Consider the following 25916-nt stretch of genomic DNA (forward strand, 5'->3'; position numbering starts at 1 on the left):
CGAAGGAGGGTCAGTGCTCAATGGTGCCAATCACCCGCAGCTCCTAGCGGCCAAAGAGAAATACGGGACCCGGGAAAGGACATGACCAGCAACGGAGCAGCGGGACACTTTACCCATGATCGGAGCAGGCAGCGCTCGGGCGGTGACCAGCAGAGAATAAGTCACGATGATTAAAGACAGGAAACTCTCGATTTACCGGCACCCAAAATAACCAGAAATCTCTGTTAACCGGCAAAATTCAGGAGTAGGTTCAGGTACGGTTTACTTCATATTAGTGGTCGTTCCTGGATCTGTCGCCATGTAATTGGGGTTGCTGCATTTGTTGCTAAGCAACAGGGACTCTTGGCCTGTGGCCGGGGTTCCTGCAGCTGTTGCTAAGCAACAGGGAAGCCTGGATTTGTTGCTGTGTACGGATCTCTTGTAACTTTTAAACTATAACTCTCTGTAATCTGGACTTTCTGATAAACCGGCACCACGCCGGTCCCGTCAGTGCCGGATAAAAAAGAGTTTCCTGTAGAGAGCGAGAGAGAGAGAGTTGCATTGAAAGGAATTTTACTCCCAGCAGAAGATGTCGCTTATTCTCAGTAACTGACACACTCCAATTCACCAAAAAAAAAATGGGTTGGTTTCTTAAACAGAATAAATTGGCTGACCCATTGACTCGGCCCCCAGTCTTGGAAGAGATTTCTCCTCGGGAATTCTATGCTGCCGTGGAAAATGTTTGTGGGGTGGGGGTGAGGATGGGGGGGTGTGAAATTCAGCTTCGTGTAGTAGCCGTTCCGAAATCGTTAACCATCTCTCCTCTGCAGCAAAGACGATCCTTTTGCTCACTAAACATGAGCTTTGTGGAATTGTCTGACCCATGGAATCCTTTTTTTTTTTTTTTAATAGACATATAATCAAATCCAGAGATGCAGCATTGTTGGTTCAGTACTGTAAGGGTGAACAGTCTGCTCACTGACGTCAAGCCGGTTTTGTACAAAAAAAAGCGAAGTTGTTGAGAGAGAGAGAATTTCGACACTGCGCGCCCGTTGGCTGGGCTGGGCCGGTTGCGATGGCTCCGCCCCCCCGGCCGACGGTCTAGATGAAATATTCCTTCTTCCTCTCGTGGCTCTCGTTCCCGTTGATGAAGGCTTCCCGGGCCTCGCCGTGCTCGTCCAGCCCGCTGGCTTCGTGTGTCAGGTACGACCCTGCAAGTTGGTCGGCAAGCGGTTAGTTTAGCAAATCGCGGGGCTGGGGGGGGACTTCAACTCCGACTGAAAAGAGAGAGAACTGGCGCCTTTCGCCACCCCAGGACCCAGCCCACCCCACCCCTGAGCGCTTCACAGCCAATGGCGCGCTTTTATTGTCAGCGTGGTCACTGTTGGATTGCAGGAAAAGGCCCTTTGCGCACAGCAAGCTCCCACAAACAGCAATGTAAGAATGACCAGTTAATCTGTTTTCAGTGATGTTGGTTGAGGGATAAATATTGGCCCAAGGACACCGGGGAGAATTTCCCCCCTGCTCTTCTTCCAATTAGTGGCCGTGGGATCTTTTACGTCCTCCTGAGAGAACAGACGGGGCCTCGGCTTAACGTGTCATCCGAAAGACGTCACCTCCGACAGTGCGGCACTCCCTCAGTACTGCCCCTCCCACAGTGCGGCGCTCCCTCAGTACTGTCCCTCCGACAGTGCGGTGCTTCCTCAGTACTGACCCTCCGACAGTGCAACGCTCCCTCAGTACTGACCCTCCGACAGTGCGGCACTTCCTCAGTACTGCCCCTCCGACAGTGCGGCGCTCCCTCAGTACTGACCCTCCGACAGTGCGGCGCTCCCTCAGTACTGCCCCTCCGACAGTGTGTCACTCCCTCAGTACTGCCCCTCCGACAGTGCGGCGCTCCCTCAGTACTGCCCCTCCGACAGTGCGGCGCTCCCTCAGTACTGCCCCTCCGACAGTGCGGCGCTCCCTCAGTACTGCCCCTCCGACAGTGCGGCGCTCCCTCAGTACTGACCCTCCGACAGTGCGGCGCTTCCTCAGTACTGCCCCTCCGACAGTGCGGGGCTCCCTCAGTACTGCCCCTCCGACAGTGCAGCGCTCCCTCAGTACCGCCCCTCCGACAGTGCGGGGCTCCCTCAGTACTGCCCCTCCGACAGTGCAGCGCTCCCTCAGTACCGCCCCTCCATCAGTGCGGCACTCCCTCAGTGCTGGCCCTCCGACAGTGCGGCGCTCCCTCAATACTGCCCCTCCGACAGTGTGGCACTCCCTCAGTACCGCCCCTCCATCAGTGCGGCACTCCCTCAGTACTGGCCCTCCCACAGTGCAGCACTCCCTCAGTACTGCCCCTCCAACAGTGCGGCGCTCCCTCAGTACTGTCCCTCCGACAGTGCGGCGCTCCCTCAGTACTGCCCCTTCGACAGTGCAGTGCTCCCTCAGTACTGTCCCTCCGACAGTGCGGCGCTCCCTCAGTACTGCCCCTCCCACAGTGCGGCGCTCCCTCAGTACTGCCCCTTCGACAGTGCAGTGCTCCCTCAGTACTGTCCCTCCGACAGTGCGGCGCTCCCTCAGTACTGCCCCTCCGACAGTGCGGCGCTCCCTCAGTACTGCCCCTTCGACAGTGCAGTGCTCCCTCAGTACTGCCCCTCCGACAGTGCGGCGCTCCCTCAGTACTGCACCTCCGACAGTGCAGTGCTCCCTCAGTACTGTCCCTCCGACAGTGCGGCGCTCCCTCAGTACTGCACCTCCGACAGTGCAGTGCTCCCTCAGTACTGTCCCTCCGACAGTACGGCGCTCCCTCAGTACTGCACCTTCGACAGTGCGGCGCTCCCTCAGTACTGCCCCTCAGACAGTGCAGCGCTCCCTCAGTACTGCCCCTCCGACAGTGCAGCGCTCCCTCAGTACTGTCCCTCCGACAGTACGGCGCTCCCTCAGTACTGCCCCTCAGACAGTGCAGCGCTCCCTCAGTACTGCCCCTCCGACAGTGCGGCGCTCACTCAGTACTGCCCCTCCGACAGTGCGGTGCTTCCTCAGTACTGCCCCTCCGACAGTGCGGTGCTCCCTCAGGATGAGAATAAGGAGATATTACAACCAGTGACCAAAAGGAGCGTCTTAAAGGAGGAGAGAGAGGCGGAGAGGTTTAGGGAGGGAATTCCAGAGCTCGGGTCCCAGACGGCTGAAGGCACGGCCGCCAATGGTGGAGCGACGGAAATCGGGGATGCACAAGCAGCTGGAATTGGAGGAGCGCAGAGATCTGGGCGGGTTGTACGGGCTGGACGAGGTTACAGAGATAGGGAGGGTTGTTGGGTCTGGAGGAGGTTACAGAGATAGGGAGGGTTGTAGGGGCTGGAGGAGGTTACAGAGATAGGGAGGGTTGTAGGGGCTGGAGGAGGTTACAGAGATAGGGAGGGTTGTAGGGGCTGGAGGAGGTTACAGAGATAGGGAGGGTTGTAGGGGCTGGAGGAGGTTACAGAGATAGGGAGGGTTGTAGGGGCTGGAGGAGGTTACAGAGATAGGGAGGGTTGTAGGGGCTGGAGGGGGTTACAGAGATAGGGAGGGTTGTAGGGGCTGGAGGAGGTTACAGAGATAGGGAGGGTTGTAGGGGCTGGAGGAGGTTACAGAGTTAGGGAGTGTTGTAGGGGCTGGAGGAGGTTACAGAGATAGGGAGGGTTGTAGGGGCTGGAGGAGGTTACAGAGATAGGGAGGGTTGTAGGGGCTGGAGGAGGTTACAGAGATAGGGAGGGTTGTAGAGGGCTGGAGGAGGTTACAGAGATAGGGAGGGTTGTAGGGGCTGGAGGAGGTTACAGAGATAGGGAGGGTTGTCGGGGGCTGGAGGAGGTTACAGAGATAGGGAGGGTTGTAGGGGCTGGAGGGGGTTACAGAGATAGGGAGGGGTGTAGGGGCTGGAGGAGGTTACAGGGATAGGGAGGGTTGTAGGGGCTGGAGGAGGTTACAGAGATAGGGAGGGGCGAGGAGGCTATGGAGGGATTTGAACACGAGGATGAGAATTTTAAAATCGAGGCGTTGCCGGACCGAGAGCCAGTGTAGGTCAGCGAGCGACAGCGGGGTGATGGGTGAACGGGACTGGGTGCGAGTTAGGACACGGGGGCAGCAGAGTTTTGGTTGAGCTCAAGGTTGAGGACCTTCTGATGAGTGATGCAGGTTAATCTCGCAGCTCAAGGGAGCATCACTTCCATCTTTGTTAATATTAATGTCGTTGTCTGGGGATTTGGGTAGTGAAGTGAATAATTTCCCATTATTCACAGCTATTGTTCCATTATGATTCTTAATTAGAAATTCATTGTACCTAGAATTCTGGAGAAATACACATCGAGGAGTCAGTGGATTGCACGCTTGCCTGTGAGTCAGTAGGTCGTGGGTCCAAGACCCATCACAGAGACTCAAGCCCCATAATCCAGGCCGACACTCCCAGTGACAGTACTGAGGGAGCGCCGCATTGTCGGAGGGGCAGTACTGAGGGAGCGCCGCATTGTCGGAGGGGCAGTACTGAGGGAGCGCCGCACTGTCGGAGGGGCAGTACTGAGGGAGCGCCACATTGTCGGAGGGGCAGAACTGAGGGAGCGCCGCACTGTCAGAGAGGCAGTACTGAGGGAGCGTCGCACTGTCGGAGGGGCAGTACTGAGGGAGCGCCGCACTGTCGGAGGGGCAGTACTGAGGGAGCGCCGCACTGTCGGAGGGGCAGAACTGAGGGAGCGCCGCACTGTCGGAGGGGCAGTACTGAGGGAGCGCCACACTGTCAGAGGGGCAGTACTTAGGGAGCGCTGCACTGTGGGAGGAGCAGTACTGAGGGAGCGCCACATTGCCGGAGGGGCAGTACTGAGGGGGCGCCACACTGTCGGAGGGGCGTTACTGAGGGTGCGCTGCACTGTCGGAGGGGCAGTACTGATAGAGCGCCGCACTCTTGAAGGGGCAGTACCGAGGGAGTGTCACACTGTGGGAGGGGCAGTACTGAGGGAGCGCCGCATTGTCGGAGGCGCAGTACTGAGGGGGCGCCGCACTGTCGGAGGGGCGTTACTGAGCGTGCGCCGCACTGTTGGAGGGCAGTACTAAGGGAGCTTCGCACTGTCGGAGGGTCAGTACTGAGGGAGCGCTGCACTGTCAGAGGGTCAGTACTGAGGGAGCACTGCAATGTCGGAGGGGCAGTACTGAGGGAGCGCCACATTGTCGGAGGGGCAGTACTGAGGGAGCGCCACATTGTCGGAGGGGCAGTACTGAGGGAGCACCGCACTGTCGGAGGGGCAGTACTGAGGGAGCACCGCACTGTCAGAGGGGCAGTACTGAGGGAGTGCTGCACTGTCAGAGGCGCCGTCTTTCGGATGAGACGTTAAATCGAGGCCCCGTCTGCCCTCTCAGGTGGATGTAAAAGATCCCACGGCCACTATTTCGAAGAAGAGCAGCGGGGAGTTCTCCCCGGTGTCCTGGGGCCAATATTTATCCCTCAACCAACATCACTAAAAGCAGACGATCTGGTCATTATCACATTGTTGTTTGTGGGAGCTTGCTGTGCGCAAATTGACTGCCGCGTTTCCCACATTACAACAGTGACCACACTTCAAAAAAAGTCCTTCATTGGCTGTGAAGCACTTTGGGACGTCCTGAGGTGGTGAAAGGTGCTGGAGAAATGCCAGTCTTTCTTTCTTACGAGGTTCGGTGTCAAATTTTGTTTGATAATCGCTCCCCTGAGGCGTCTGGGGGCGATTTACTACATTAAAGGCGCTATGTAAATGCAGCGCATTGTTGCTGTGCGGGGTGTGGACGGGATTCAGAACGTGTCGAGGGGTGAGATAACGAGCGATACGGAGAATCAGCGCGGGTCAGCAACGGATGTCCTTATGGACCGAGTGGGTCCTAACCCTGTCCTGTGACAAGGATGAGCCGCTCGTGTGGCGACGGGTTATAAAGTAAAACATTCCTCACCTTTCTGTCTCATCGAACACCATACTGTCACAAACAGGATGCAGATCACCGCAAAGACAAATACCGCCAAGATGCCACCGACAATAGCGTAGTTGATTGATGTTTGCGGTTCTACGACTGCCCCGGGATCTAGAGAGAGAGGGAGAGAGAGAACATAAGATCAGGAGAAATAGGAGCAGGAATAGGCCACTTGGCCCCTCGAGCCTGCTCCACCATTCAATAAGATCATGGCTGATCTTGGGCTCAAAGCCACTTCCCTGCCCGCTCCCCATAACCCTTCACTCCCTTATCTTGTAAAAATCTGTCTATCTCCACCTTAAATGTATTTAATGACCCAGCCTCCACGGCTCTCTGAGGCAGAGAATTCCACAGATTTACGACCCTCTGAGAGAAGAAATTCCTCCTCATCTCAGTTCTAAAAGGGCGACCCTTTATTCTGAGACTGTGCCCCGAGTTCTAGATTCCCCCACGAGGGGAAACATCCTCTCTGCATCTACCCTGTCGAGCCCCCTCAGTATCTTATATGTTTCAATAAGATCCCCTCTCATTCTTCTAAACTCCAATGAGTGTCGGCCCAACCTGCTCAACCTTTCCTCATAAGTCAAACCCCCTCATCTCAGGAATCAACCTAGTGAACCTTCTCTGAACTGCCTCCAATGCAAGTATATCCCTCCTTAAATAAGGAGACTAAAAAAACTGTACGCAGTACTCCAGGTGTGGTCTCACCAACGCCCTGTACAGTTGCAGCAAGACTTCCCTGCTTTTATACTCCATCCCCCTTGCAATAAAGGCCAACATTCCATTTGTCTTTTTTGATTACTTGCTGTACCAGCATGCTAACTTTTTGGGCAGGATTTTCATTGGGCCGTGGAGGCGGGATTGGAGGCGTGTGGGGGGGTTTAAAATCCCGAAATCGGAGGTCCCAACCCCATCCCGCCCTCAACCCGCCTCCATTCCAGTTTCAAAGGAGGTGGGTACCCGCCCCGCGCTGGGACCCGCCTCCCCGAGGCGGGAAGGGGATTAGTGCCAATTAACTGTCTGTTAACAGGCAGTTTTTAGCCTAATCCCTATTTTTATTCCTGAAGTGCGGGATTCCCGACGGCTCCAAACCACGCCAAGTTAGCGAGGCGGACCGTCGGGTGAAGGACTTGGAGGGGTCGAGATGTCCGGTGTTCAGGTGAGTGATGGGTGCATGAGTGCAGAGGTAAGTGTGTTTGGTGTGTGTAAAGTGTTTGAAGAAGTTTTACTTCCCTTTACAGCCTTCCTTCCTTCAGGTCTCGGGAGTCCCTCATCTCACCGGCACAGAAAGCAGAATGGCCGTGAGCTGTCAAAAGTTCCAGCATTCAGCTTTCTGTTCTGGAGAGATCTCTAAATCAGCCTGAGAGGAAGGAATTAACTTAGTGTGCAGATTGTCAGTGTTTGACAGCTTCACAGAGCTGTCAAACGTTGATATTTCTTCTGTCAAAAGTTCTTGACAGATGAAATGTCAATCTGTGACGTCACCTGTTGCCGGGTGGCCCTTTATTGGCCTGCTGAACCCGCTGGGTGGGCTCAACAAGGTCAATCAAGGGAAAATCACGTGGGTTGGCTAGAACTCAATGGAGGCGGGACTAGAACCCTGAAAGTTGTAGTCCCGCCTCCTTCCCGCCTCCTCAATCAAAATGCAGCCCTTTGTGTTTCCTGCACAAGGACCCCCAGGTCCCTCTGAACTGTAGCATTTTGTAATCTTTCTCCATTTAAATAATAGGTTTGCTTTTTTATTTTTCCTGCCAAAGTGGATAACCTCGCACTTTCCCACATTATACTCCATCTGCGCGGAGAGAGAGAGACACGCGCACACACACAAGGAACACACAGTGAGACCGGGCAGATTGACCGCTCTCAGATTCGACCCGCTCCACTCTCTTACGTAGCGATTGCATTTTCTAAGCGGTATCGATCTCATAATCCGCAAGTTAGACCCTGCCTCAGACAACGAGTGGAGGGAACCCAGGCTTTGAAAGCACAAATGAAAACATTTCGATTCAGGGAAAATCTCACAGGATAGACTAGTTACCCAGGGGGGCGGTTCTTCCCCGGTGTGCTGGAGACAATATTTATCCCACCACCAACATCAACAACAACTTGTATTTAGATAGTGGCTTTAACGTAGTAAAACGTGTAAGGAGCGTCTTAAAGGAGGAAAGAGCGGTAACGAGGCGGAGAGGTTTAGGGAGGGAATTCCAGAGCTTAGGGCCCAGGCAACAGAAGGCACGGCCACCAATGGTGGAGCGATTATAATCAGGGATGCTCAGGAGGGCAGAATTAGAGGAGCGCAGATATCTCAGGGGGTTGTGGGGCTGGAGGAGGTTACAGAGATAGGGAGGGTTGTAGGGGCTGGAGGAGGTTACAGAGATAGGGAGGGTTGTAGGGGCTGGAGGAGGTTACAGAGATAGGGAGGGTTGTAGGGGCTGGAGGAGGTTACAGAGATAGGGAGAGTTGTAGGGGCTGGAGGGGGTTACAGAGATAGGGAGGGTTGTAGGGGGCTGGAGGAGGTTACAGAGATAGGGAGGGTTGTAGGGGCTGGAGGAGGTTACAGAGATAGGGAGGGTTGTAGGGGCTGGAGGAGGTTACAGAGATAGGGAGGGTTGTAGGGGCTGGAGGAGGTTACAGAGATAGGGAGGGTTGTAGGGGCTGGAGGGGGTTACAGAGATAGGGAGGGTTGTAGGGGGCTGGAGGAGGTTACAGAGATAGGGAGGGTTGTAGGGGCTGGAGGAGGTTACAGAGATAGGGAGGGTTGTAGGGGCTGGAGGAGGTTACAGAGATAGGGAGGGTTGTAGGGGCTGGAGCAGGTTACAGAGATAGGGAGGGTTGTAGGGGCTGGAGGAGGTTACAGAGATAGGGAGGATTGTGGGGGCTGGAGGAGGTTACAGAGATAGGGATGGTTGTAGGGGCTGGAGGAGGTTACAGAGATAGGGAGGGTTGTAGGGGCTGGAGGAGGTTACAGAGATAGGGAGGCTTGTAGGGGCTGGAGGAGGTTACAGAGATAGGGTGGGTTGTAGGGGGTTGGAGGAGGTTACAGAGATAGGGAGGGTTGTAGGGGCTGGAGGAGGTTACAGAGATAGGGAGGCTTGTAGGGGCTGGAGGAGGTTACAGAGATAGGGTGGGTTGTAGGGGGCTGGAGGTGGTTACAGAGATAGGGAGGGTTGTAGGGGCTGGAGGAGGTTACAGAGATAGGGAGGGTTGTACGGGCTGGAGGAGATTACAGAGATAGGGAGGGGCGAGGCCATGGAAGGGTTTGAAAACAAAGATGAGAATTTTAAAATCAAGGCCTTGCCAGACCGGAAGCCAATGTAGGTCAGCGAGCACAGGGGGTGATGGGTGAACGGGACTGGGTGCGAGTTAGGACACGGGGCAGCAGAGTTTTGGATGACCTCGAGTTTACGAAGGGTGGAATGTGGGAGGCCGGCCAGGAGTGCGTTGGAATAGTCAAGTCTAGAGGTAACAAAGGCATGGATGAGGGTTTCAGCAGCGGATGAGCTGAGGCAGGGGTGGAGATGGGCGATGTTACGGAGGTGGAAGTAGGTGGTCTTAGTTATGCTGCGGATATGTGGTCGGAAGCTCATTTCAGGGTGAAATATGACACTAAGGTTGTGAACAGTGTGGTTCAGTCTCAGACAGATGTTAGGGAGAGGGATGGAGTCAGTGGCGAGGGAACGGAGTTTGACTGAAACATCACTGATAAAAGATGATCTGGTCATTATCACATTGCTGTTTGTGGGAGCTTGCTGTGCGCGAATTGACTGCCGCGTTTCCCTACATCGCAACAGTGACCACACTTCAAAAAAAGTACTTCTTTGGCTGTGAAGCGCTTTGGGACGTCCTGAGGTGGTGAAAGGCGCTGGAGAAATGCGAGTTTGTTCTTTTGTCAATGAGGACTATCAGTCACCAGGAGTTTGTGATCTGGTCACACCAGCTCCGGATTGCTGGTGTCTGTTGGCGGTCACGGTGACTGCAAGCTGATCAAGTGACGCTCTACATTTGCAAGCAGAATCAGGGGGGTGGTGATGTGGAGTATTTTAAACCAACAGTCGACACAAGGTTTTCAGATCGATAGTCAAGTTGTCTTTATTACACCGGTGGGGAGGCAGTCTGCTCTGTCTTTAGCCAGACTTTTCCAAATTGTTACAGCAAACACTACATTTTTATACATTCAAATAAGCATGGCAACCTCATGCACAATTCATTCCCGCAACCTGATTGGATCTTGGCCCGCATGCACCTTCACGGATTGGTTACATGTCCTAAGGTAAACATGTGTAAGCTGCCTCTTCAATCATTCACTCAAACTGCTGAACGCTGATTAAAAGATAACTTGGAAGCATTGTGACCCAGATAATAAAACCCTAAGTGCAGCTGAAGTGCCAGTCATCATGGGTGAAAAATTCAGTTGGTTTGCGCCTCCCATTAGCACCTTAAGAGGGCGCTAATGGGGCGCAAAGCAACTCGCGCCCGGGCGCGGCGATGCTTGCGCCGCTCACGAAATTAACTAGACATTTTGCAGCGGCGCTAAACACGACCGCCACGATCTCCTGCGCCGGCAGATTGTGATGTCAGTCGAGCGTGCAACGCCCCGGGAGCGCCCCGGACCGGATATTGAGTGGCGCCCCTGCCTTACCGCCTGCCGCTAGCAACGACAGGTTGAGAGGAGCGTTTTGTAGTCAGGAAGGGACTGGGGGAGCGCTATTTAAAGGCGACCGCTTCTTGCCTTTTTTTTTTGTCGGTGACATTTTTGCACCACGCATTCCGAGAGAGAGAGAGAGAGAGAGACTTCTGGAGAGATTCGACGCTGTGTGAAGGAGTTTTGAGTACTGAGCAGCACGTTGCAGGTTCAGTTTGATTTGCCCTTCCTTGCTTCCCCAGCGCTCTGAGGTAGCGCCTCGCTCCTCGGCCTTTGCACCTTAAGACCGGTGTGAAGCGCCTGATTTAGCGCTCCAATCCCCTCCAGGGGCGATAGAAGCCTAGTTTGCTGTCGGAGGCAATAATTAGCGCCAGGCGCTAAACTTTGCGCACGGCCGATAATGGCGCCCCAAGCGGGGCGATACCGAATTTCCCCCCCCATTGTCTCAACTGAGTTGTTTTTAGTCTCAAAGGTCAGTTATCTTGACCAGACCTTGTGGATGTGGTCGTTCATGTTAGCAACTGTCTCTCTTACCCCACTTCAGGTGGTTTATAACTGGCATATTTAACGTCTGGTCTAGTTCCAGGTACCAGGTGTCCCCTACCTCGACACACAAATACGTTGGCAGCTAGGAGTTACCCTAGTCGCTACAGATCTCAGTTACTGAGAGAACAAGCTCAAAAGCTCTCAAACCTTCAGCGCACGCGCCTCATGGTTTCAACGGATAGTTTCGGTGTTAGCAAACACTGTTCCCTTTAGCGTTTTAATAGCCACATAAATAGCGTGGCCGCAAGAGTGGGTCAGAGGTTGGGTATTCTGTGACGAGTGTCTCGCCTCCTGACTCCCCAAAGCCTCTCCACCATCTACAAGTCAGGAGTGTGATGGAATACTCTCCACTTGCCTGGATGAATGCAGCTCCAACACTCGAGAACATAAGAACATAAGAAATAGGAGCAGGAGTCGGCCATTCGGCCCCTCGAGCCTGCTCCGCCATTCAATGAGATCATGGCTGATCTGATCTTGGCCTCAACTCCACTTCCCTCCCCGCTCCCCATAACCCTTGACCCCATTATCATTCAAAAATCTGTCTATCTCCACCTTAAATGTATTTAATGACCCAGCCTCCACAGCTCTCTGGGGCAGAGAATTCCACAGATTTACGACCCTCTGAGAGAAGAAATTCCTCCTCATCTCAGTTCTAAAAGGGCGACCCTTTATTCTGAAACTGTGCCCCCGAGTTCTAGATTTCCCCACGAGGGGAAACATCCTCTCTGCATCGACCCTGTCCAGCCCCCTTCAGAATCTGATATGTTTCAATAAGATCACCTCTCATTCTTCTAAACTCCAATGAGTGTCGGCCCAACCTGCTCAACCTTTCCTCATAAGTCAAACTCCTCATCTCAGGAATCAACCTCGTGAACCTTCTCTGAACTGCCTCCAATGCAAGTATATCCTTCCTTAAATAAGGAGACTAAAAAAACTGTACGCAGTACTCCAGGTGTGGTCTCACCAACGCCCTGTACAGTTGGAGCAAGACTTCCCTACTTTTATACTCCATCCCCCTTGCAATAAAGGCCAACACTCCATTTGTCTTTTTTGATTACTTGCTGTACCTGCATGCTAACGTTTTGGGCGGGATTTTCATTGGGCCGTGGAGGCGGGATTGGAGGTGTGTGGGGGGTTAAAATCCCAAAATCGGAGGTCCCAACCCCATCCCGCCCTCAACCCGCCTCCATTCCAGTTTCAAAGGAGACGGATACCCACCCTGCGCTGGGACCCGCCTCCCCGAGGCGGGAAGGGGATTAGTGCCAATTAACTGCCTGTTAACAGGCAGTTTTTAGCCTAATCCCTATTTTTATTCCTGAAGTGCGGGATTCCCGACGGCTCCAAACCACGCCAAGTTAGCGAGGCGGACCGTCGGGTGAAGGACTTGGAGGGGTCGAGATGTCCGGTGTTCAGGTGAGTGATGGGTGCATGAGTGCAGAGGTAAGTGTGTTTGGTGTGTGTAAAGTGTTTAAAGAAGTTTTACTTACCTTTACTTACCTTTACGGCCTTCCTTCCTTCAGGTCTCGGGAGTCCCTCATCTCCTAATTACTTGCTGTACCTGCATGCTAACATTTTGTGATTCATGTACAAGGACCCCCAGATCCCTCTGTACCTCAGCATTTTGTAATCTCTCTCCATTTAAATAATAATTTGCTTTTTTATTTTTCCTACCAAAGTGGATAACCTCGCACTTTCCCACATTATACTCCATCTGCCAGATTTTTGCCCACTCACGGAGCCTATCCACGTCCCCTTTGGAGATTCTTCGCGCCCTCCACACAAATTCATCTCCAGCCCAGTTATAGGGGTCCATTGACATCAATAGCAACAAAATCCCAACGGTCAGACTGAACACGGCTCGGTCCTGGATGTGATTAACTGCAGCAAAAACAGCGGAATCCACCTGCGGCAGTGACGTGTGAACGCGCTGGTGTCTCTGCCGGTGGGATGACCGAGTGTATCCCTTCCCCAGGAAGGGGGTGGGGGGGGCGGGGAAGGATCGGGAGAGACGGCGAGCGGGAGGGTCCTTTAACCTGAGATCGAAGGAGCGCTCCTGCTGATCCCGACTCCACACTCCGGTGCGGGGAACGGTCCCTACCCAACATGGCGGCCGGCACACGTCCTGCCCATCGCCTTGAGGCCGTAGGCTTTGTTGGCAATGTGATTTTTACGCCGGTCTATCTTATGCTGATGAACCCCAGGATCGCACCGCGTGTAAACCACTCACCTACCCCCTTATGTCCAGCAATCCTTGCGGAGGTGATAGACACATAGGCCCAGAAATTCGGGTCGGGGGCTTACCTTGCGCGCCGGTCGTTGAGCTGCGGGCCCGCGTGGAATTCCGATCCGGGGCCTGGTCCAGCTGCCGGCGCGCAGTGCTTGCGTATCCCAGGGACGCAGTTAGTTCGAAGCGTCCCCTGGGATCACGTGGGCCATGGAGAGCCAATCGAAGCAGGGAATGCTTCATTCATAAGTCTGACAGGAAGAATTTCGATCGCCTATATGGGTCGGAGAGGAATTTCCCAGATTTTTTTCCCCAAATTGGCCATTGGGTCTTTATCTGGTTTTTCGCCTCTTCCGGGAGATCACATGGGTTCGGGTGGATGCAGAGTGATCGTAGATTTGAGGTTAGGATCAGATCAGCCATGATCTTATTGAATGGTGGAGCAGGCTCGAGGGGCTGATTGGCCTACTCCTGCTCCTATTTCTTATGTTCTTATGTTCTTATGTACTACAGGCCCCGTCTTCTTACAAAACATCACTATTTTAAACAATAATTTACATTTTTGAAAAAAATAATGTTATTTTCTAATGGGGCTAAAAATAAACTTACCTTTCTTTAAAGTATTTAAAAATAATAAACCTGTGGAAAAAATGTTTTAATTTTAATTAATTCACCACTAACCTTGTAAAAAGCGGGCCTTATGCCTGCTTTTTACATGTCTAACTTCTGGAGACTGACCCTCCCGGGAAAACCTGCAAAAAAAACGTAAGTTCGATGCGCTCGCGCAGCCTCTCCCGCGCACGCGTTCGACCTCTGAACCCCTTCGTTCAGGGGAACGGAAGTGCCGGTTTCCCGCGCACGCGCAGTGCATGCACGAAACCGGCACTTCCATTGGGCCTACGGGTGAGCACCCCGTGCGTACTCACCCGTGGAGAGCCAAAGTTCTAGGCCATAGAAACATAGAAGATAGGAGCAGGAGTAGGCCATTCGGCCCCTCGATCCTGCTCCGCCATTCAATGAGATCATGGCTGATCATCCAAATTCAGTACCCTGTCCCTGCCTTCTCCCCATATCCCTTGATCCCTTTAGCCTTAAGAAATATATCTAACTCTTTCTTGAATATATTTAATGAATTGGCCTCAACTGCCTTCTGTGGTAGAGAATTCCACAGGTTCACCGCTCTCTGGGTGAAGAAATTCCTCCTCATCTCTGTCCTAAATGGCTTACCCCTTATCCTTAGACTATGACCCCTGGTTCTGGACTCCCCGACCATCGGGAACATCCTTCCTGCATCTAGTCTGTCCAGTCCTGTCAGAATTATACAAGTTTCAATGAGATCCCCTCTCATTCTTCTAAACTCCAGCGAGTATAAGCCCAATCGACCCAATCTCTCCTCATACGTCATTCCTGCCATCCCAAATATCAGCCTGGTGAATCTTCGCTGCACGCCCTCCATGGCAAGAACATCCTTCCTCAGATAAGGCAACCAAAACTGCACACAATATTCAAGGTGTGGTCTCACCAAGGCCAAGATAGACACAGACGAAGACAGCCCTTTAACCTCCACAGGATAACAAGCCTTCGGATATGGGCATGGGATCTCATGTGCGTACCATTGCTTTTTTTAATTCGTTTTTATGGGATGTGGGTGTCGCTGGCAAGCCCAGCATTTAATGCCCATCGCTAGTTGCCCTTGAGAAGGTGGTGGTGAGCCGCCTTCTTGAACCGCTGCAGTCCGTGTGGCGAAGGTGCTCCCACAGCGCTGTTAGGGAGGGAGTTCCAGGATTTTGACCCAGCGACGATGAAGGATCGGCCGATATATTTCCAAGTCAGGATGGTGTGTGTGACTCGGAGGTGAACTTGGAGGTGGTGGTGTTCCCATGCGCCTGCTGCCCTTGTCCTTCTAGGTGGTAGAGGTGGCGGATTTGGGAGGTGCTGCCGAAGAAGCCTTGGCGAGTTGCTGCAGTGCATCTGACAGGACTAGACAGACTAGATGCAGGAAGGATGTTCCCGATGGCGGGTGAGTCCCGAACCAGGGGTCACAGTCTAAGGATAAGGGGTAAGCTATTTAGGACAGAGATGAGGAGGAATTTCTTCACCCAGAGAGTGGTGAACCTGTGGAATTCTCTACCACAGAAGGCAGTTGAGGCCAATTCATTAAATATATTCAAGAAGGAGTTAGATATATTTCTTAAGGATAAAGGGATCAAGGGACATGGGGAGAAGGCAGGGACAGGGTACTGAATTTGGATGATCAGCCATGATCGCATTGAATGGCGGAGCAGGCTCGAGGGGCCGAATGGCCTACTCCTGCTCCTATCTTCTATGTTTCTAAGGCCCATCTTGTAGATGGTGGAGGGAGTGAATGTTTAAGGTGGTGGATGGGGTACCGATCAAGTGGGCTGCTTTGTCCTGGATGGTGTTGAGCTTCTTGAGTGTTGTTGGAGCTGCACTCATCCAGGCAAGTGGAAAGTATTCCATCACACTCCTGACTTGTGCCTTGTAGATGGTGGAAAGGCTTTGGGGAGTCGGGAGGTGAGATACTCGCCGCAGAATACCTAGCTTCTTATTCTTAATCAGTCCTCACAACCTGGCAGTGGCTTATTCCACAACACGTTCACTTGGCAACTCGTTAGCAATTGCAAGCCCGATGTTAATCTTGGTGGGAATTACTGACCGACCGAACAGGCTTCGAGTGGTCAGTGTGGGATTGGCGCTGAGAATAATATTTACAGGAGAGAGCTGTAAGGGGTATCTGGGGAGACGCTGGAGCGAGAGCCTCAGAGGACGCCAGGAATTTCAAGGACGATGTTTCCTGTCAATCATTCCCGCTATCTACTGCAAACAAAAATATCTTGAGGCTTCTCAAATCTCTGCACAAGCAAACCACGCACCTCTGTGTCGGAGCTGGGATGTGCATTTAATCCAGTTTCAGACACTGAGGTCATTGCTGCATTGGTCTGAATGAGCAATTGGATGAAGTGGTGAGTTAAGACCAGGGCCTTTCACTAACGTCCCAAAGCGCTTCACATCTGATTAAGTACTTTTTGAAGGGTAGTAATACGATGCGGAGAAATGTGAAGTTATCCACTTTGGTAGGAAAAATAGAAAAGCAGAGTATTTTTTTAAACGGTGAGAGATTGGGAAATGTTGGTGTTCAGAGGGACCTGGGTGTCCTTGTACACGAATCACTGAAAGTTAACATGCAGGTACAGCAAGTAATTAGGAAAGCAAATGGTATGTTGGCCTTTATTACAAGAGGATTTGAGTATAAGAGTAAAGACTTCTTACTGCAATTATATAGGGCCCTGGTGAGACCACACCTGGAGTATTGTGGACAGTTTTGGTCTCCTTACCTAAGGAAGGATATACTTGCCATAGAGGGAGTGCAACGAAGGTTCACCAGACTGGTTCCTGGGATGGGGGGATTGTCCTATGAGGAGAGATTGAGTAGACGAGGCCTATATTCTCTAGAGTTTAGAAGAATGAGAGGTGATCTCATTGAAACATACAAAATTCTTACAGGGCTTGACAGGGTAGATGCAGAGAGGATGTTTCCCCTGGCTGGGGAGTCTAGAACCAGGGATCACAGTCTCAGAATAAGGGGTCGACCATTTAGGACTGAGATGAGGAGGAATTTCTTCACTCAGAGGGCGGTGAATCTGGAATTCTCGACCCCAGAGGGCTGTGGAGGCTCAGTCGTTGAGTATATTCAAGGCTGAGATCGATAGATTTTTGAATATTAAGGGAATCAATGGATATGGGGATCGGGCGGGAAAGTGGAGATGAGGTAGAAGATCAGCCATGATCTTATTGAATGGTGGAGCAGGCTCGAGGGGCCGAACGGCCGACTCCTGCTCCTATTTATATTCTTATGTTCAATCAATTTCAGTCAATGCCCCTTTGCTGCGTGTCAGTCAGGAATATTATCGAAGGCTTCTGTGTCAGAAGGAGTCTCTGCATCTACCCTGTCAAGCTCTCTCAGAATCTTATACGTTTCAATGAGATCACCTCTCATTTTTCTAAACTCCAGAGAGTATAGGCCCAGTCTACTCGATCTCTCCTCAGGACAATCCCCCATCCCAGGAACCAGTCTGGTGAACCTTCGCTGCACTCCCTCTATGGCAAGTATATCCTTCCTTAGATACGGAGACCAGAACTGTGCACAGTACCCCAGGTGTGGTCTCACCAAGGCCCTGTACAATTGTAGCAAGACTTCCTTACACTTATACTCCAACCCCCTTGCAGTAAAGGCCAACACACCAATTTGCTTCCTAATTGCTTGCTGGTCCTGCACTGGAGACACAGTACAAAGGGGAGGCTTGTACAGTGAACTTGGATAGATGTGGAAGAATCAGCGTGTGCATATTTGTGAACCCCCTCCAAACAGTTCAAACTCCTCTCCTCAAAGCATTGGCTGACTGCTCTAGAAAGGTCACTCGGCCCCTCTCTGTAGATCAGCCTGAATGAAGCAGTTGGGAATAAAATGTCTTTCAGGTGAAACTCTATTTATCTTCGTGTCAAATGGTTCACTGCGCAAACTCTCAAAGAAGACACAGAATTAAAAAAATATTCTTTCTGTGAATCGCAGGGCAGGTATAACACGTGGTTAGATACAGAGTAAAGCTCCCTCTACACTGTTCCATCAAACACTCCCAGGGCAGGTACAGCACAGGATAGATACAGAGTAAATCTCCCTCTACACTGTCCCCATCAAACACTCCCAGGGCAGGTACAGCACGGGTTAGAAACAGAGTAAAGCTCCATCTACACTGTCCCATCAAACACTCCCAGGGCAGGTACAGCACAGGTTAGATACAGAGTAAAGCTCCCTCTACACTGTCCCATCAAACACTCCCAGGGCAGGTACAGCACGGGTTACATACAGAGTAAAGCTCCCTCTACACTGTCCCATCAAACACTCCCAGGGCAGGTACAGCACGGGTTAGATACAGAGTAAAGCTCCCTCTACACTGCCCCATCAAACACTCCCAGGGCAGGTACAGCACGGGTTACATACAGAGTAAAGCTCCCTCTACACTGTCCCATCAAAAACACCCAGGGCAGGTACAGCACGGGTTAGATACAGAGTGAAGCTCCCTCTAAACTGTCCCATCAAACACTCCCATGGCAGGTACAGCACGGGTTAGATACAAAGTAAAGCTCCCTCTACACTGTCCCATCAAACACTCCCAGGGCAGGTACAGCACGGGGTTAGATACAGAGTAAAGCTCCCTCTACACTGTCCCATCAAACACTCCCAGGGCAGGTACAGCACGGGTTAGATACAGAGTAAAGGTCCCTCTACACTGTCCCATCAAACACTCCCAGGGCAGGTACAGCACGGGTTAGATACAGAGTAAAGGTCCCTCTACACTGTCCCATCAAACACCCCCAGGGCAGGTACAGCACGGGTTAGATACAGAGTAAAGCTCCCTCTAGACTGTCCCATCAAACACTCCCAGGACAGGTACAGCATGGGTTTGATACATGGTAAAGCTACCTCTACACTGTCCCATCAAACACTCACAGGGCAGGTATAGCAAGGGTTAGATACAGAGTAAAGCTCCCTCTACACTGTCCCATCAAACACTCCCAGGACAGGTACAGCATGGGTTAGATACAGAGTGAAGCTCCCTCTACACTGTCCCATCAAACACTCTCAGGACAGGTACAGCACGGGTTAGATACAGAGTAAATCTCCCTCTACACTGTCCCATCAAACACTCCCAGGCCAGGTACAGCACGGGTTAGATACAGAGTAAAGCTCCCTCTACACTGTCCCATCAAACACTCCCAGGGCAGGTACAGCACGGGTTAGATACAGAGTAAATCTCCCTCTACACTGTCCCATCAAACACTCCCAGGGCAGGGACAGCACGGGCTAGATACAGAGTAAAGATCCTTCTACACTGTCCCATCAAACACTGCCAGGGCAGGTACAGCACGGGGTTAGATACAGAGTAAAGCTCGCTCTACACAGTCCCATCAAACACTCCCAGGGCAGGTACAGCATGGGGTTAGATTCAGGGTAAAGCTCCCTCTACACTGTCCCATCAAACACTCCCAGGACAGGTAGAGCATGGGTTAGATACAGAGTAAAGCTCCCTCTACACTGTCCCATCAAACACGCCCAGGGCAGGTACAGCACGGGTTAGATACAGAGTAAAGCTCCCTTTTCACTGTCCCATCAAATACTCCCAGGGCAGGTAGAGCACGGGTTAGATACAGAGTAAAGCTCCCTCTACACTGTCCCATCAAACACTCCCAGGGCAGGTACAGCACGGGTTAGATACAGAGTAAAGCTCCCTCTACACAGTCCCATCAAACACTCCCAGGGCAGGTACAGCATGGGGTTAGATACAGAGTAAAGCTCCCTCTACACAGTCCCATCAAACACTCCCAGGGCAGGTACAGCACGGGGTTAGATACAGAGTAAAGCTCCCTCTACACTGTCCCATCAAACACTCCCAGGGCAGGTACAGCATGGATTAGATACAGAGTAAAGCTCCCTCTACTCTGTCCCCATCAAACACTCCCAGGACAGGTACAGCATGGGTTAGAATACAGAGTAAAGATCCCTCTACACTGTCCCATCAAACACTCCCAGGGCAGGTACAGCACGGGTTAGATACAGAGTAAAGGTCCCTCTACACTGTCCCATCAAACACTCCCACGGCAGGTACAGCACGGGTTAGATACAGAGTAAAGGACCCTCTGCACTGTCACATCAAACACCCCAAGGCAGGTACAGCACGGGTTAGATACAGAGTAAAGCTCCCTCTAGACTGTCCCATCAAATACTCCCAGGGCAGGTACAGCACGGGTTAGATACAGAGAAAAGCTCCCTCTACACTGTCCCATCAAACACTCCCAGGACAGGTACAGCATGGGTTAAATACCGAGTGAAGCTCCCTCTACACTGTCCCATCAAACACTCCCATGGCAGGTAGAGCGCGGGTTAGATACAGAGTAAAGCTCCCTCTGCACTGTCCCATCAAACACTCCCAGGGCAGGTACAGCACGTGTTAGATACAGAGTAAATCTCCCTCTACACTGTCCCATCAAACACTCCCAGGGCAGGTACAGTACGGGTTGATACAGAGTGAAGCTACATCTACACTGTCCCATCAAATACTCCCATGGCAGGTACAGCGCGGGTTAGATAAAAAGTAAAGCTCCCTCTACACTGTCCCAACAAACGCTCCCAGGGCAGGTACAGCACGGGTTAGATACAGAGTAAAGCTCCCTCTACACTGTCCCAACAAACGCTCCCAGGGCAGGTACAGCACGGGTTAGATACAGAGTAAAGCTCCCTCTGCACTGTCCCATCAAACACTCCCAGGGCAGGTACAGCACGTGTTAGATACAGAGTAAAGCTCCCTCTACACTGTCCCATCAAACACTCCCAGAGCAGGTACAGCACGTGTTAGATACAGAGTAAAGCTCCCTCTACATTGTCCCATCAAACACTCCCAGGACAGGTACAGCACAGGTTAGATACAGAGTGAAGCTCCCTCTACACTGTCCCATCAAATACTCCCATGGCAGGTACAGCGCGGGTTAGATACAGAGTAAAGCTCCGTCTACACTGTCCCATCAAACACTCCCAGGCCAGGTACAGCACGGGTTAGATACAGAGAGAAGCTCGCTCTACACTGTCCCATCAAACACTCCCAGGGCAGTTGGAGCATGGGTGAGATACAGAGTAAAGCTCCCTCTACACTGTCCCATCAAATACTCCCATGGCAGGTACAGCGCGGGTTAGATACAGAGTAAAGCTCCCTCTACACTGTCCCATCAAACACTCCCAGGCCAGGTACAGCACGGGTTAGATACAGAGAGAAGCTCGCTCTACACTGTCCCATCAAACACTCCCAGGGCAGTTGGAGCATGGGTGAGATACAGAGTAAAGCTCCCTCTACAGAGTCGCATCAAACACTCCCAGGGCAGGTACAGCACGGGGTTAGATACAGAGTAATGCTCCCTCTACAGAGTCCCATCAAACACTCCCAGGGCAGGTACAGCACGGGTTAGATACAGAGTAAAGATCCATCTACACTGTCCCATCAAACACTGCCGGGGCAGGTACAGCACGGGGTTAGACACAGAGTAAAGCTCGCTCTACACAGTCCCATCAAACACTCCCCGGGCAGGTACAGCACGGGTTAGATAGAGAGTAAAGCTCCCTCTACACTGTCCCATCAAACATTCCCAGGGCAGGTACAGCACGGGTTAGATACAGAGTGAAGTTCGCTCTACACAGTCCCATCAAACACTCCCAGGGCAGGTACAGCACGGGGTTAGATTCAGGGTAAAGTTCCCTCTACTCTGTCCCCATCAAACACTCCCAGGACAGGTAGAGCATGGGTTAGATACAGAGTAAAGCTCCCTCTACACTGTCCCATCAAACACTCCCGGGGCAGGTACAGCACGGGGTTAGATACAGAGTAAAGCTCCCTGTACACTTTCCCATCAAACACTCCCAGGGCAGGTACAGCATGGGTTAGATACAGAGTAAAGCTCCCTCTACACAGTCCCATCAAACACTCCCAGGGCAGGTACAGCACGGGGTTAGATACAGAGTAAAGCTCCCTCTACACAGTCCCATCAAACACTCCCAGGGCAGGTACAGCACGGGGTTAGATACAGAGTAAAGCTCCCTCTACACTGTCCCATCAAACACTCCCAGGGCAGGTACAGCATGGATTAGATACAGAGTAAAGCTCCCTCTACACTGTCCCATCAAACACTCCCAGGGCAGATATAGCACGGGTTAGATAGAGTAAAGCTCCCTCTACACTGTCCCATCAAACAATCCCAGGGCAGGCACAGCACGGGTTACATACAGAGTCAAGCTCCCTCTACACTGTCCCCATCAAACACTCCCAGGGCAGGTAAAGCATGGGTTAGATGCAGAGTAAAGCTCCTTCTACACTGCCCCATCAAACACTCCCAGGGCAGGTACAGCAAGGGTTAGATACAGAGTAAAGCTCCCTCCACACTGTCCCATCAAACTCTCCCAGGGCAGGTAGAGCACGGGGTTAGATACAGAGTAAAGCTCCCTCTACACTGTCCCATCAAACACTCCCGGGGCAGGTACAGCACGGGGTTAGATACAGAGTAAAGCTCCCTGTACACTTTCCCATCAAACACTCCCAGGGCAGGTACAGCATGGGTTAGATACAGAGTAAAGGTCCCTCTACACTGTCCCATCAAACACTCCCAGGGCAGGTACAGCACAGGGTTAGATACAGAGTAAAGCTCCCTCTACACTGTCCCATCACCACTCCCAGGGCAGGTACAGCACGGGTTAGATACAGAGTAAAGCTCCCTCTACACTGTCCCATCAAACACTCCCAGGGCAGGTACAGCACAGGTTAGATACAGAGTAAAGCTCCCTCTACACTGTCCCATCAAACACTCCCAGGACAGGTAGAGCATGGGTTAGATACAGAGTAAAGCTCCCTCTACACAGTCCCATCAAACACTCCCAGGGCAGGTACAGCACGGGTTAGATACAGAGAAAAGCTGCCTCTACACTGTCCCATCAAACACTCTCAGGGCCGGTACAGCACGGGTTAGATACAGAGTAAAGCTGCCTCTACACTGTCCCATCAAACACTCCCAGGACAGGTAGAGCATTGGTTAGATACAGAGTAAAGCTCCCTCTACACAGTCTCATCAAACACTCCCAGGGCAGGTACAGCATGGGGTTAGATGCAGAGTAAAGCTCCCTCTACACAGTCCCATCAAACACTCCCAGGGCAGGTACAGCACGGGGTTAGATACAGAGTAAAGCTCCCTCTACACTGTCCCATCAAACACTACCAGGGCAGATACAGCACGGGTTAGATAGAGTAAAGCTCCCCCTACACTGTCCCAACAAACACTCCCAGGGCAGGTACAGCACAGGTTAGACACAGAGTAAAGCTCCCTGTACACTGTCCCATCAATCTCTCCCAGGGCAGGTACAGCACGGGGTTAGATACAGAGTAAAGCTCCCTCTACACTATCCCAACAAACACTCCCAGGGCAGGTTCGGCACGGGGTGAAATACAGAGTAAAGCTCCCTCTACACTGTCCCATCAAACACTCCCAGGGCAGGTACAGCACGGGGTTAGATACAGAGTAAAGCTCCCTCTACACTGTCCCCATCAAACACTCCCAGGGCAGGTAAAGCATGAGTTAGATACAGAGTAAAGCTCCTTCCACACTGTCCCATCAAACTCTCCCAGGGCAGGTACAGCACGGTTTAGATACAGAATAAAGCTCCCTCTACACTGTCCCATCAAACACTCCCAGGGCTGGTACAGCACGGGTTAGATACAGAGTAAAGCTCCCTCTACACTGTCCCATCAAACACTCCCAGGGCAGGTACAGCACGGGTTAGATACAGAGTAAAGCTCCCTCTACACTGTCCCATCAAACACTCCCAGGGCAGGTACAGCACGGGTTAGATACAGAGTAAAGCTCCCTCTACACAGTCCCATCAAACACTCCCAGGGCAGGTACAGCATGGGGTTAGATACAGAGTAAAGCTCCCTCTACACAGTCCCATCAAACACTCCCAGGGCAGGTACAGCACGGGGTTAGATACAGAGTAAAGCTCCCTCTACACTGTCCCATTAGACACTCCCAGGGCTGGTACAGCATGGGGTTAGATACAGAGTAAAGCTCCCCCTACCCTGTCCCATCAAACACTCCCAGGACAGGTACAGCACGGGTTAGATAGAGTAAAGCTCCCTCTACACTGTCCCATCAAACACTTCCAGGGCAGATATAGCACGGGTTAGATAGAGTAAGGCTCCCTCTACACTGTCCCATCAAACACTCCCAGGGCAGGTGCAGCACGGGTTAGACACAGAGTAAAGCTCCCTGTACACTGTCCCATCAAACACTCCCAGGACAGGTACAGCACGGGTTAGATACAGAGTAAAGCTCCCTCTACACTGTCCCATCAAACACTCCCAGGGCAGGTACAGCACAGGTTAGACAAAGAGTAAAGCTCCCTGTACACTGTCCCATCAAACACTCCCAGGGCAGGTAGAGCACGGGGTTAGATACAGAGTAAAGCTCCCTCTACACTATCCCAACAAACACTCCCAGGGCAGGTTCAGCACGGGGTTAAATACAGAGTAAAGCTCCCCCTACACTGTCCCATCAAAAACGCCCAGGGCAGGCACAGCACGGGTTAGATACAGAGTAAAGCTCCTTCTACACTGTCCCATCAAACACTCCCAGGGCAGGTACAGCACGGGTTAGATACAGAGTAAAGCTCCTTCTACACTGTCCCATCAAATAATCCCATGGCAGGTACAGCGCGGGTTAGATACAAAGTAAAGCTCCCTCTGCACTGTCCCATCAAACACTCCCAGGGCAGTTGGAGCATGGGTTAGATACAGAGTAATGCTCCCTCTACAGAGTCCCATCAAACACTCCCAGGGCAGGTACAGCACGGGTTAGATACGGAGTAAAGATCCCTCGACACTGTCCCGTCAAACACTGCCGGGGCAGGTACAGCACGGGGTTAGATACAGAGTAAAGCTCGCTCTACACAGTCCCATCAAACACTCGCAGGGCAGGTACAGCACGGGTTAGATACAGAGTAAAGTTCCCTCTACACTGTCCCATCAAACATTCCCAGGGCAGGTACAGCACGGGTTAGATACAGAGTAAAGCTCCCTCTACACAGTCCCATCAAACACTCCCAGGGCAGGTACAGCACGGGGTTACATTCAGGGTAAAGCTCCCTCTACTCTGTCCCCATCAAACACTCCCAGGACAGGTAGAGCATGGGTTAGATACAGAGTAAAGCTCCCTCTACACTGTCCCATCAAACACTCCCAGGGCAGGTACAGCACGGGGTTAGATACAGAGTAAAGCTCCCTCTACACTGTCCCATCAAACACTCCCAGGGCAGGTACAGCACGGGTTAGATACAGAGTAAAGCTCCCTCTACACTGTCCCATCAACACTCCCAGGACAGGTACAGCACAGCATTAGATACAGGGTAAATCTCCCTCTACACTGTCCCATCAAACACCCCCAGGGCAGGTACAGCACGGGTTAGATACAGAGTAAAGCTCCCTCTACACTGTCCCATCAAACGCTCCCAGGGCAGGTACAGCATGGATTAGATACAGAGTAAAGCTCCCTCTACACTGTCCCATCAAACACTCCCAGGGCAGATATAGCACGGGTTAGATAGAGTAAAGCTCCCCCTACACTGTCCCATCAAACACTCCCAGGGCAGGTACACCACAGGTTAGACACAGAGTAAAGCTCCCTCTACACTATCCCAACAAACACTCCCAGGGCAGGTTCAACATGGGGTTAAATACAGAGTAAAGCTCCCTCTACACTGTCCCATCAAACACTCCCAGGGCAGGTACAGCACGGGGTTAGATACAGAGTAAAGCTCCCTGTACACTGTCCCATCAAACACTCCCAGGGCAGGTACAGCACGGGGTTAGATACAGAGTAAAGCTCCCTCTACACTGTCCCATCAAACACTCCCAGGGCAGGCACAGCACGGGTTAGATACAGAGTCAAGCTCCCTCTACACTGTCCCCA

The 25916-nt window shown here is 52.1% G+C and overlaps 1 protein-coding gene across 2 annotated transcripts in view; it reads right to left on the reverse strand.

Annotated features, from left to right (window-relative positions):
* Nucleotides 1-868: 868 nt before the first annotated feature.
* Nucleotides 869-25916, reverse strand: part of cadm4 (cell adhesion molecule 4) — a 378687-nt gene continuing 353639 nt past the window's right edge. For both annotated transcript variants that reach the window (XM_086004004.1, XM_086004006.1), the window contains 2 exons: nt 5911-6039; nt 869-1190 (listed from right to left, as the gene is read on the reverse strand). In XM_086004004.1, coding sequence (XP_085860130.1) covers nt 1081-1190; nt 5911-6039 — 239 coding nt within the window. In that variant the 3' untranslated portion in view covers nt 869-1080. The remainder of the gene's footprint in view (nt 1191-5910; nt 6040-25916) is intronic.

This window comes from Somniosus microcephalus, chromosome 12, assembly GCF_052327205.1.
Source record: "Somniosus microcephalus isolate GS21.2 chromosome 12, FLI_Smic_1.0, whole genome shotgun sequence".
Lineage (NCBI taxonomy): Eukaryota > Metazoa > Chordata > Chondrichthyes > Squaliformes > Somniosidae > Somniosus > Somniosus microcephalus.